Source organism: Bidens hawaiensis, unplaced genomic scaffold, assembly GCF_021521415.1.
Source record: "Bidens hawaiensis isolate Kalapana, Puna unplaced genomic scaffold, B.hawaiensis_p1.1 tig00005510_1, whole genome shotgun sequence".
Taxonomy (NCBI): Eukaryota; Viridiplantae; Streptophyta; class Magnoliopsida; order Asterales; family Asteraceae; genus Bidens; species Bidens hawaiensis.
In genome coordinates, this window is record NW_027491355.1 from 33,344 (window position 1) to 47,656 (window position 14,313).

The 14,313-nt window shown below is 38.2% G+C and overlaps 1 protein-coding gene across 1 annotated transcript; it reads left to right on the forward strand.

Annotated features, from left to right (window-relative positions):
- The first annotated feature begins 3,903 nt into the window (after nt 1-3,903).
- On the forward strand, nt 3,904-6,672 carry LOC143630030 (protein ALTERED PHOSPHATE STARVATION RESPONSE 1-like). Its single transcript, XM_077099141.1, has 4 exons — nt 3,904-4,939; nt 5,032-5,207; nt 5,287-5,510; nt 5,783-6,672. Exons 1-4 carry the CDS (start codon nt 3,904-3,906, stop codon nt 6,576-6,578), a joined length of 2,232 nt encoding a protein of 743 aa, XP_076955256.1. The 3' UTR covers nt 6,579-6,672.
- The last annotated feature ends 7,641 nt before the right edge of the window (nt 6,673-14,313 follow it).

Below are 14,313 nucleotides of genomic sequence, written 5' to 3' on the forward strand. Positions count from 1 at the left end.
GATAATTGTATACATAAAAATAACAAGCTTAACTAGTAACATTGTTAAAGTAATCTAAAATACGAACTAGGAACCGAAAAACTCGATTAAGGTATCTTATGAACATATATAGTCAAAACTGAAATTTATGGTAAATTATATGTTATTATATGTATGTTTAGTTCATAGGATTATTAGTATAGACTTGTGTAATTTATTTGACTTGCCGGTAACTTAAACGGTCGAAAAATAGGCTTTTTAAACAAAACCGACACAACTATTAGGGACTGTTTTAGAACAGCCCCTAAAGTGGTAAAACACTCATGTATAACATAATTTAATACATGATAAAATGACAAGATGATAAAACTTAGTCCTAAACGGTTCGTGTCGCGAAAGCCGACACAAAAACGTTAAAAAGTTACTATTTTAAGAAAATATTAACAAAAATGAAAATAATATATTCTCACAAGTTAACTTTTAAAACTTGACTAATATTTATGTAACAATTATTTTCCATAATTTATAAGTTACATTTTAAATGAAAAATCGAAATAACACAATTTAAGTATAAAACCGACAAAACCGATAAAACCGACAAGTTTTGTGAAAAATAAAAGTTTAATATTTTTTTAAAACTTTCCAGAAACTAAAACTTATAATATTATTATATATTTTAAGTGTTTATTTATTTGACATAGTTATTTAAATAATAGCTAACGAAAAGCCGAACTGTGTGTACTCGCTTATTTGCTTACATGCTTATGTGAACACTAAACTATGATTAATAAACTAAAAAGGGCTTTATATAAAAACTAAAACCAAGTTTTTATTAACAAAACGTGTACTAATATAGGATACGCAAATTCTAGAACGAAAAGCTACAAGCCGTGAGTTTCTCTATCGAACCCCCTCGATTTTTAACTGGAAATGTTTTTAAAACAATATTTAATTGTGTTTTAGGGGAAAAGCATATTCTTTATTACATATTATTTTCATTAATATTTTTCTTTAAAATGTATTTTGTTTTACAAATTGGTGTATAATGCGGGATGAGTCTAGTTGGCTAAATACAGTTAACCCTAGAAAGGGGCATAGAAATATTAGTAGATCTATTGGGGTGACGCCCTCACTTCCAATCGCGTTGGGTTAAAAGTGAGAATATTTTGAGTATGGTATGTATCGGGTTATCAACTATGATAGTCATACGTAATGTTGTATTCTTAGCTAGTCTACAACAGCTCAATTTGTTTAAGAAATAAAATGCCTATTGTTTTGTGATGTAATGACGGTAGATCATTACACACGGATTGGTGATATAATGGCGGTAGACTATTATATACTGGATATTTTGGATATAATTCGGGGTGTAGTGACGATTACACACGAATTGATATCGGATATAATGACAGAAGATCATTATATGGATGTTGTTTTCGACTCATATATATATATATGAACTATTTTATTATAAATGGAAACTCACCAACACATCGTGTTGATCGATATTTTAATATGCTTTTCAGGTAATTTAAATGAAGTATGGAAGCTTCGCGAAGAGCGCGAGAAAATAGTGATGTTTGTTTGAATGGAAAATTTTGACTTTATGTTGAACTTGTAGTTTGAATAATAATCTTGTGATATGACACGTGTAATAACTCTGATGTTCAAATAAAGTTCAACTTTAATTATAAATGTGTGCTTAGTTATGATTGGCTGAAACGGCGTCTGTCGCCACCTGAATGACTTGGTCAAAGTCTTTCGCTGTCTTAATTAAGATTTTCGGGGTGTGACACAACATGTTCCTAATTTTTATGTAATTATAATAGGTAATGTCTTGGATAGCAAGTTAGGTTAGTCTATATAAATAAGTCATGGTTAGACATACACGAGATGTAACTGAGTTAGGTAACTAGATGCAACCAAGTTAAGGTTCATCAAGTTTCAAACCGAGTTAAGGTTTCAGAATTGTAATCAATTTTTTGAGTTATATGTTCTTATTAATATAAAAGAGAGTTAGTTATTTAGTTCATGTTTGTTTATCGATCGACTCTTGACTTAATACACCACGCACACCTAGTCTTGGAAATTTTAAATTTGCTCCTACTGTAGTTACACTTACCGCCACACCATAAATTCTACTACACTAATACAACCACAACCATCATGTCAAGGGTGGCATATGGGTTGAGTCGAAACGTGTCATGTGTTAAAACGTGTCAATTAAAAAAGGGTTGTTTTGGTTTGGGTCGGAACGTGTTTCGAGTCAATTTTGTTGTTGAATGAGTACACAAAGAAAGCATTTTAGCTACTTTTTTTATTTTTTTATTAGTTGTGATTTTTTTTTTGAAACTTTTTAAGGAGTTTTTTTATTAAGATCAAAAATCCCTGAAAAAAATTAATAAAAAAATCATAATTAAAATTATAATAAAAAACTAAAAATGTAAAAAAAAACTAAAATCCGTTATCCTCGTTAAAAAATACCTAAACTGAGAAATGAATCAAACCCGAAAAAATTGAAAAAAACGACACAAAAAAAAACAAAACTGAACATAACTCGTACTGTGGGAAAACTCGTGTCGGTTCAAAACCTGAACCGAACTAAATTTGTGCCAAAATCTATCTTGTGTGGAAATTTGTGTCATTGCAAAACCCGTTTTGACTCGAACCTGTCACATTTTCTTATAACACTAACCCTTATCAATCTATTTTTTTTAAATTGTTGATCCGTTTGGACTCGAAAATATTAAATGTTACTTATTGTTACTCATTTTAAACCATTCTTTTATAATATCTGACCCCAACCAACCCATATAATTTTCAAAGCAACCCAAATTTACCCATTTAAAATGCTGTGGGTCCATATCAACACATCTAATTATGTGTTAACTAGAAAATTGAAACTTGTTGGTATATATATCATTATCATTACACTATTCTTACAATCATACTCTTCCCATCCCTCTTTAAGTGTCATGGTTTAAAAAATACAAAGTTTAATGTTGATTAAATGATTATTATTTTTTGCTTACCAAATGACAATAATGCTCTTAGAAATTAGGTCAATCAATATTATTTATTAATGCTAGTTGTGTGTGTTTAAAAGTAAACTTGAAAATTGACTAATAAATTTGAATTGAACATTGATTATGGAACAAATAAAAATTAAAATATAAACATTTTTAATAAAACAAGGAAAGTATTTGTTTGTTATTTTATGACTTACTCGACCCAAGCCAAATCAACACCATGAAAAGAAATTAAATATTTTGTGGGTCCATCCCTTATCACACCCTGGGCAGGGTAAATGTGTTATTTGTAATGATTACATTAGCAGACTAATTTTAATTAAGGAAATGAATTAAAGCCGTCCCGACGTCGTTTTAGACCTCGAATATTGTGACCGTTGCATCATTTAAAATGCGAAAGTAGTTCTCACGCGGCAATAAGTGGAGCGTGGGAACACATTCCCTGCAGACTCCCACCGTCTCGTGCTTTCATGTTCTTATTCGTCTTCTTCTTTCACCCATTTTATTTTATTTTATTTTTGTCTCTTTCTCATTTCACTGTAAACCCTTCAACAGGTAGGTACCTTCTAAATCTTCAATTGTTTATGGTGTATTTTTCTTTCATCTGGGTACTTACTTTCAATCTTTTAAAGTTTTGTAGATCTTTAATAATTTTAATTTTTAATCTTGAAACCTTTCAGCTGGGTTTTCTTAAAGGTTTCAACCTTTTACCCATTTAATTTTAAGGTATGGAGAATGGAATCCGATGTGGGTTTAATAATTTTTCTTTTGTTTTAATCAGACTAAAGATTCACTCAAAAAGGCTGCCTCTTTTTGTTTGTAAAAAGGGTATTGAATCTAACCTTTTGTATATTGTGTTTCAGGAACCCTAACTGAAATTATTATTACTGGTTAAATGGGTTGTGCTCAATCCAAGATTGAGAATGAGGAATCGGTTTCCAGATGCAAGGATCGCCGTAACTTCATGAAGGAAGCCGTCACCGCCAGGAATGCCTTCGCTTCGGGCCATTCCGGCTACGCCATGGCCTTGAAGAACACCGGGGCTGCGCTCAGTGATTACGCCCAGGGGGAAGCAGAAGAGGTTTTTCACCCGCATTTAGGCCTAGGCGCTGGAACTGTCGAGCCGCCTCCTCCGCCCCCGCAGATCACGGAGCTCCCACCCCCTCCCCCGCCAGAACCCGCTTACTCCCCTGTCCCCCCGCCATTGCCGAGCTTTTCCCCGACCCCGACCACGCCGTTACAGCGTTCGGTTACAATATCGGCTATTTCCGTTACGAAAAAGAATGGGAGGAAGGTTAATAATGGGGCTATAATTGAGGAAGATGAAGAGGAAGAGGACAATGTTAATGATTTGAGAGGAAGGAGCGGGCGGAAGAGTGGCCGAAGGATGGCGACGGCTGACGAGACACCGTCGCCGATGCTTCGGACTCCGGTGGCGCCGCCGCCACCGGAGTCTAAAGGGGGGGCTTGGGATTACTTTTTCATGGTTGATAATATGCCGGGAACGACTTTAAGTGAAGAAGAAGATGATGTCATTGATGAAAAGGATGAGGTGGAAGAAGAAGAAGATGACCACCATCTCCACCGCCACCAGACTCATCATCTCCACCACCAGGAGGTAGAGCCAAAGACGCCGGAGAAAGTTGTAATGGAGGGGTTTACAACCGAGGAAGAGGTGACACCGATGACTGTGCCAGTCAAGGATAAGAAATTCGTGCATTCTAACACGGCCCCGGCTGATATTAACCGAAGAGGCGGTGGAGGAGTGGTGAATGGTGGTATGGTGGTCGGATCGAGTAGTGTGAATCTGTTGAAGATTTTGGGGGAGATTGATGATCATTTCTTGAAGGCTTCCGAGAGTGCACAAGAGGTGTCAAAGATGCTCGAGTCCACACGGTTGCATTATCATTCCAATTTTGCTGATAATCGAGGTGATAATTATCAAACTGATCTTATCTATATTTATTTGATGTTAATTAGTTAGTTGAATCTTGTTATTAATCTAGCCTGCTTGATTTGGTAGGTCACATTGATCACGCTGCAAGAGTGATGCGCGTAATCACATGGAATAAATCGTTTAAAGGCATACCAAATGGTGAAAACGGGAATGATGAATATGATGAAGATAAATATGAAACGCATGCTACCGTGCTTGATAAGCTTCTTGCGTGGGAGAAAAAACTCTATGAGGAAGTAAAGGTGTGTGCTACTGTTTTTGAAACGGTTACTAAAGTGTAAAATGGTCATATCACATTTAAATTTATTGACTGTTATGTAGGCTGGGGAGCTTATGAAGTTAGAGTATCAAAGGAAGGTATCATTACTTAACAAATTGAAAAAACGAGGCGCCGCTACCGAATCTTTAGAAAAAACAAAGGCGGCGGTGAGTCATTTGCACACTCATTACATTGTTGACATGCAATCTTTGGATTCAACCGTTTTGGAAGTAAACGATATTCGGGACAAACAGTTATATCCAAAACTTGTAGCTCTTGTTGACGGGTAAGTTTCTTGTCTGTGTGTTACTATGTCCAACTGTTTGTGAACCGGCTAAAATACCCTTGATTAAAACGTGCATGTGTTACTATTGCGTCAAATGTCTAAAATGCCCCTGATAAAGCGTGCGTGCTACTATGTTTGTGAATCGACAAAAATACTCTTGATAAAAATGTGCGATTGTTACTGTTGTGTCAAATGACTATAATACCCTTGATAAAATGGGTGTGTTGCTATGTTTGTGATATGGACTAAAATAGCCTTGATAAAACGCACAGGATGTCGAAGATGTGGGACTCGATGTGTGAACACCACGACAACCAGCTAACAATTGTAACCGACCTCAAGTCTCTCGACGTGTCGGGCGCCCCAAAAGAAACCACCAAACACCACTATGAACGGACCGTCCAGCTGTACCACGTGGTCCAAGGTTGGCACTCGCACTTTGAAACCTTAGTAACACATCAAAAGAACTATGTTCAAGCCCTAAACAGCTGGCTGAAACTAAACCTGATACCCATCGAAAGCTCGTTAAAGGAAAAAATCTCATCACCACCGCGTGTCCAAACGCCGCCGATCCAAACACTCCTACATTCATGGAACGACCACCTCCAGAAGCTTCCGGATGAGCTGGCAAAAAGTGCTATTTCGTCTTTTGCTGCGGTTATCGAAACCATTATGAACCATCAAGAGGAAGAAATGAAGCTTAAGGAAAGGTGTGAAGAAACTAGAAAGGAGTTTTTAAGGAAGAATCAGGCTTTTGAAGATTGGCATCAGAAGTATATTATGAGGCGGGGCCCACAAGATGAGACGGAGTCAAACCGGGTCACGAGCGGACCTGACCCGATAGCCGAGAGGCAGTTTGCGGTTGAGACATTAAAGAAGAAGCTTGAGGATGAAATGGAAGCTCATCAAAAGCTTTGTGTGCAAGTGAGGGACAAGTCTTTAGGGAGTTTAAAGATTCGGTTGCCGGAGCTTTTTCGGGCGATGTCTGATTATGCCCACGTGTGTCGGGATTCGTACCAACGGCTGAGATCGGTCGTGCATTCGCAGAGTCGACAAAATGGAAGTTAAGCCAGGTCAAGTTTGTTAATGTTGTGATTTATGTTAGAAATCATGTGAAAATGATGTGGTTTTTTAAGACCAAAATGGTATGTTTAATTTATTTCATATTGTATGGTTTAATTTGCATTATTTGACTAGACTGGTCAAGTTTGTTATGGGACCACAAGCAAGGAGTATCATTTCTTGGTACAGTACAAGGCATTTATGGGCAGATTTGTTACTTTATGCATTTCAGTCCAATTGTACCACATTGGTGTAGGTTTTATACTAATAATAATAAGCAATGTTAAATATAAAATTACCTGATCCATTGAGTAACTAATGGTGGGTTCTGATTCCTTTTTTTTATATTAAAGCTAAACTTGTGTTTCTTAAATTTTTTTAAAAAATATAGTTTCATAAAACTTTTGTTATATTTTGAAGATTGACAACATAATTGTAGGTGTAGGGTACGTCAAACCTGGTACGACCCTTTATTTATTACATTATGTATAATGTTTATTATATTATTATTATTATTATTATTATTGTCTATTAATTAGGCCCATTGGGCTGAGGGTTTGTGGAGGTAACCCCTAACCGGGCCTGGCCCAATAAAGGTTAGGGTACATGATGGTAGCCATGGAGTCCTTATATAAGGAGCCTTTATCATTCATTGAAAAGACCTTCTCTTGGACTCTTGGCTTCCACATATTTTTGTGTCTGTAAACAAGAGTTCATTTTCTTAGCAGTCACCTCAACTCCCCCACTTTTCTATATCAAGGCGGCGGTTCGTTCATCTTGAAGACCGGGGAACTTGGACATGGATCCGACCCGGATCCATTCCATGTTTCTTAATTGGCGCCATCCGTGGACCCGACAACGAACCACGCCTCAATCCTCCCGGTTTCGCTTATAGATCTGTGTTCTTGAGTGGTGGAGGCCAGATCCGGTTATAGTTTTTCCAGATCTGAGTTGCTGAGTTCGTTTCAAAACCGACCCGTATCCTCAGATCTGTGTTCGTACAGATCTGTTTTCTCATATACGCGGAAACGAGTCACACTTTGTTTTTGTTCTCTCCGAGCTTCAGATCTGTTCTTGGGGGGAATTTTTTACACGAATCAAAACTAAAAATATAGATCTGATTTACAGATCTGGATGTGGGTTATAGATCCATCTTCCGTTTAAAATTATAGATCTAGATTTTAAAATGGTTTCTAAGTTTTAAAAAAGCCTACACACAAATAAAGAGAAATCTGCATTTTGTCTCCCTGTTTTATATCCACATTCGAAGGGTTTGCTCCTAAAAAAAAATTTTAAACTTTGGGCCACTATGTTTCTCCGGCAGGTCAGTCTGTGCCCCTGCCGTCAGTTGACCGACCAAAAAAGATTGAAATGACCATTTTACCCCTGAGCTTATAACTAAATGAAAAAATTCTTTCAAATAGTGTAGCGGCCGGGGTTCGAACCCCCGACCTTTGGATTAACAACAAGCAAAACTTACCGTTTGAACTAAACAAATGTTTGTTTATAGTTATATTATATGAAATATATACTCTTTATTAATTTAAAGAGTTTCTCATCCTCATCATCTTCTTCATATCCATATTTCCATATCTTTATCCTCATAATCATCATATATATCATCATATCTATATCATCAAAATCATCATATTTTTAAACTTTTCACCCGAAAGAACCGTTTTTTACTAAACTTTTCGCCCGAAAATAACCAAACGAATCGTTTTTTTAGTAAACTTTTCGTCCGAAAACAACCAAACGGGCCGTTTTTTAGTAAACTTTTCGCTCGAAAACAACCAAACGGGCCGTTTTTTAGTATACTTTTCTTCCGAAAACAACGAAACGCTCCGTTTTTTATAAAACTTTTCGCCCGAAAACAACCAAACGGGCCGTTTTTTAGTAAACTTTTCGCCCGAAAACAACGAAACGCGCCGTTTTTAAATAAACTTTTCGCCCGAAAACAAACAAAATGAACCGTTTTTTAGTAAACTTTTAACCCGAAACAACCAAAATGAACCGTTTTTTAGTAAACTTTTAACCCGAAAACAACCAAACGAACCGTTTTTTAGTAAACTTTTAACCTGAAAACAACCAAAACGAGCCGTTTTTAGTAAACTTTTCACCCGAAAACAACCAAACGAACCGTTTTTTAGTAAAATTTTCACCCGAAAACAACCAAAACGAACCGTTTTTAACGAACCGTTTTTAGTAAACTTTTCACCCGAAAACAACCAAAACGAGCCGTTTTTTAGTAAACTTTTCACCCGAAAACAACCAAACGGACCGTTTTTTAGTAAAGTTTTCACCCGAAAACAACCAAACGAACCGTTTTTTAGTAAACTTTTCGCCCGAAAACAACCAAATGCGCCATTTTTTAGTAAACTTTTCTCCCGAAAACAACAAACGAACCGTTTTTTAGTAAAATTTTCACCCGAAAACATCCAAACAAACCGTATTTAGTAAACTTTTAACCCGAAAACAAACAAAACGAACCGTTTTTTAGTAAACTTTTCACCCGAAAACAATTAAACGAACCGTTTTTTAGTAAGCTTTTAACCCGAAAACAACAAACGAACCGTTTTTTAGTAAACTTTTAACTCGAAAAAAAACAAACTAACCGTTTTTTAGTAAACTTTTCACCCGAAAACAAACAAACAAACCGTTTTTTAGTAAACTTTTCACCCGAATGACCGGAAAAACGAGATGGCCGAAAAACGAGTTGGCCGGAAAAACGAGATTGTGGGAAAAACGAGTTGGCCGGAAAAACGAGATGGCCGGAATCCATGGCGACGTGGTGCCGGAGGTTAGGGGTTTTGGTCGGAATGACTTATGGGTCGCTGGAGAAACGAGTGTCAGCGCCGGAGATGGTGCTACAATGATGAATATGATGATGATGAGCTGCTATTGTTGAATATGATGATGATGAGCTTCTGTTGTATTATTATTATTATTATTATTATTATTATTATTATTATTATTATATTTATAATTTATTAAAAAAAGATTACTAAAATACCCTTAATATGTTGGTATTATTACTAAAATACCAACGGTCAACGAACGGTAGGAGTCAGAAGAACCGCTAAAGAAACATAGGGGCACAAATTTCGCAAAATCTTTTTTAGAGAGAAACCCATCGAATGTGAATATAAACCAGGGAGACAAAATTAAGATTTCTCCACAGATAAATTGCCAGGAGAGAGAAAACCACTCCTTCAGAATGAGCTGGATTCCAATTCTACTCCAATCATATCCGAGTGATGAAAGACATATCCAGCGGCGGTAATGTACGACCATCGTCTGCAAAAACGTCGCCGTTTAAAGTGTCGGCTTTCAACAACGGCAGGGTAAGAGTTCGGATCTGGTTCCGGATCCGATTGATTTCTACTCGGGACCGGTCTCGAGTGATTGTCAGGTTAATTAATTAAATCAGGATGCGGATAGATTGTTTAGTTTGGAAGCACCCGCGAACAACCTCCGTCGGTATAGTTCCGCCACCCCGATTCTGGCGGGTCAATCCCAGCATCCCCGGACCGTATGACATGCAAACAGTTGCATGCGTGTTTCGACACTTCAATGCAGGCCACTGCGGGTCACTTACGCACTCAGGTGAGTCACCACGCGGGTCAATCCCAAGTCCCAACTCCCACGCATGCAAATTCCGGCAGGTCACTCCGCCACACGGAACATCCGCGGGTCAATCCCAACCCCCACATGCATGTTCCGGTGGGTCACTCCCGCCCCGCGGAACATCGGAGGGTCAATCCCAATCCCTCCATGCAAGATTCCGGCGGGTCACTTAAATGGTCCTCAATAATTACAGCAAATGTTTTGTTGTTTACGACATCCGCGGTTAATTAAGAAAGCTCCGGCTGGTCAAACCCCGGTTTCCGCGGACCAAGTGAAGCTCCATATATAACAACGGCGGGTCAACCTCGGTTTCCGCGGATCATGCAAAAGCGCCGGGCAAAGCTTTGGCGGGTCAATACCGCCTCCCGCAGGTTTCAACTCTGGTCACTTCGGACCATGAACGCTTGTACGTTTCGGTATTTTGCAAGTATAATTTGAAGAATTTTAGTGCAATCTTTGACTGTGAAAAACACTGAATATGTGACGTAACCACTCACGCGTGCGGGCGGGTTAAAACAGTCACCATGGCCGCATGTGGGTTCCGGCGTGTCTCAAGGGTTCCGACGTATCTCATCGCGACCCCATACGTGTTTCATGGGGGTTCAAGCGGACCAACTCCGACTAACGGGAGCTACACAGTGCCAAAGTACACTGAACACCGCGGACCAAAACCAATCGCCACGTGCAAAGACGGCGGGCCATTACAACGCGCGAGCAGGTCAATACCTGCTGCCGCAGGCTTTAGTCATACTCCGGCGGGACCATGGATTAGCGATGGACATCATTCCGCCATGTTACACCATCCTCGCCGTGCGAACTTTTTCAAACTTAAGAGGGCTTAATGTGTTATGGCTTCTCCAGCGAAGTGGCAATTTTTCAAGCGGCTAAATCAATGATCATTCATGTTGAAGTAGTCAACTGACTCCTTACTGGCAGGTAAAGCATTTTAGGTTTTACCTTTTAAATAATCAATAGCACGTGAATGGCAGAAGTTTGCAAAGAGGTGTGAATTATTTAAAAAAGTTTCACATGAACCCTCCAAGTTTTTGGTCATATTCAATTTTGAAAATAAAAAATGAATAAACCAAGGGTTTAAATGATTACATTTAACCTCTTTCATTCGTCAAAAAGCACACAAAGGCTAATGTGTGAACACCACACGTGCTGTGCTCTAACATCATGTCACCCATGTGTTAGAACTATGGATTTTCTAAGACATCTTTACGATGATGAAAATTTTTTGATGGCTAATTTATGCCTCAATAAAGTAATAACCTTTTCCACATATATATATTTATCTATATATACATAGGTATGTAAGCATACCGCTATAAAGTATGTGAATATTCAAGTCATGTCTTGATAAAATTTCTATTTTTATTAATAAACTAGTATTGCATAGTAATTTATGAAATGAAATGGAGATGTCAAAGACTTTACTAATAAACGTGAGTATTACCAAGTCTTTAAAACGATTATTAGTAAATAACGACTATGAGTAATTATTTATCTCATATGACATTTTAAAACAACAAATATCATTTTTGTAAATGATATAAAAAAAAGTTGTTTATACTCGTTCGCGCATGTGATTAAAACTTTATTAACAAGTTTATTATTACAAGTTTAATGTTACTAACATTATTTAGCATAAATGAACTGGGGGACTATCATGGTATATCACCACTACATTATCGCGATGGAAGACATCCGAATATTAGGTTGGGCACACCTCATAATCCGCCCGAGGATGGGAACCTTATAATACACCCATATGGCCACGCGCCAAATTGAGGATGGGAACCTTATAATACACCCTCATGGCCACACGCCAACTTAGGTTGGGCACACCTCATAATCCGCCCGAGGATGGGAACCTTATAATACACCCTCATGGCCACACGCCAACTTAGGTTGGGCACACCTCATAATCCGCCCGAGGATGGGAACCTTATAATACACCCATATGGCCACGCGCCAAATTTAGGATGGGAACCTTATAGTACACCCATATGGGCACGCGCCAAATTTAGGTTGGAGACCCTTACAAAAAAAACTCGCATAAAGGTTGGAGACCCTTACCAAAAAAATCGCATAAAGGTTAGAGACCCTTACCAAAAAACTCGCATAAAGGTTGAAGACCCTTATAAAAAACTCGCATAAAGGTTGGAGACCCTTACAAAAAAAACTCGCATAAAGGTTGGAGACCCTTACCAAAAAACTCGCATAAAGGTTGGAGACCCTTACCAAAAAACTCGTATAAAGGTTGGAGACCCTTACCAAAAAACTCGCATAAAGGTTGGAGACCCTTACAAAAAAACTCGTATAAAGGTTGGAGACCCTCACCAAAAAACTCGCATAAAGGTTGGAGACCCTCACCAAAAAACTCTCATAAAGGTTGGAGACCTTTACAAAAAAAAACTCGCATAAAGGTTAGAGACCCTTACCAAAAAACTCGCATAAAGGTTGGATAACCTTACCAAAAAACTCGCATAAAGGTTGGAGACCCTTACCAAAAAACTCGCTTAAAGGTTGGAGACCCTTACCAAAAAACTCGCATAAAGGTTGGAGACCTTTACAAAAAATCTCGCATAAAGGTTGGAGACCCTTACCAAAAAATCTCGCATAAAGGTTGGGGACCCTTAGAAAAAACTCGCATAAAGGTTGGAGACCCTTACCAAAAAACTCGCATAAAGGTGAGGAATCCTTATAAACCCATATGGCCACGCGCCGATCTCAAAGGTGGGGAATCCTTATAAATCCATATGGCCACGCGCCGATCTCAAAGGGTGGGAATCCTTATAAACCCATATGGCCACGTGCCGAATTAATGACTTGCGTGTCATATTATGATAAAGGCCCGCGTGCCAAAATCGCCATCATGATTTAAACTCTCTTACAACCCGAAGCAAAGTAGACGCACATGCAAAATGTCTTAATAGAAAGCATTGGGTCAAAAAAGCACTACTCCTCACTCCCGAGTATTCCTCATAAGTCCAGAACTTCACCAAACCGCTTGCACGCCCAGGAGAAGCACTGGACTGGGGGGACTTGTAGGTGTAGGATACGTCAAACCCGGTACGACCCTTTATTTATTACATTATGTATAATGTTTATTATATTATTATTATTGTCTACTAATTAGGCCCATTGGGCTGGGGGTTTGTGGAGGTAACCCCTAACCGGGCCTGACCCAATAAAGGTTAGGGTTCATGATGGTAGCCATGGAGTCCCTATATAAGAAGCCTTTATCATTCATTGAAAGGACCTTCTCTTGGACCCTTGGCTCCCACATATTTTTGTGTCTGTAAACAAGAGTTCATTCTCTTAGCAGTCACCTCCACTCCCCCACTTTTCTATGACAGATCCGAGTAACCGGAGAAGAATATCAAGGCGGCGGTTCGTTCATCTTGAAGACCGGGGAACTTGGACATGGATCCGACCCGGATCCATTCCATGTTTCTTCAATAATGGTCGTGATCTCTTAATCTATTTAAAAATTAAATTATTATTAATATATTATCTCATCTCATCTAAGATATTATATATATGCACAATTCATTCAGTCTATTCGGTTGCATGAATACAGGATGAAGGTAGAAAGTTTACTTACATGTCAGGGATAATGGGTAAAATAGACTGCATTATTGTAAATGATTGTATGGCCGGACCGCCACACTTTCCATTTGTAACTCGTCTTTGAAAGTAGGGGTGGTGAACCAAGCGGCTACTGTTGAAGTTCCGTCTGCAAATCCGGATAAAATGTTGTCGACGACAATCAAAAATGAATTGAAATTGCAACCAGGTTGTGTTAACAAATAGCAGCAACTTAAGGTAAATTTTTGAATATGACGTCAGGTGTATTCTGAATATATTAGTAAAGGAATGAATGATTCTTTGAAACTGGGCAATCAGTTTGTTGGGCTCTATTTTATAAAATCATAGCAAACACTCCTAACGTAGATTTTGGAAAAAACATTAATTCGATACTTAAAATTAACAGCATATAGATTCAGAGGGGTTTTCCACCTCTTTGGTGAGGTGACTATGGATTGATCTATTATTAACAACTCATCTATTAGGTACCAGCTACAAGATGACCGTTTGACACCTT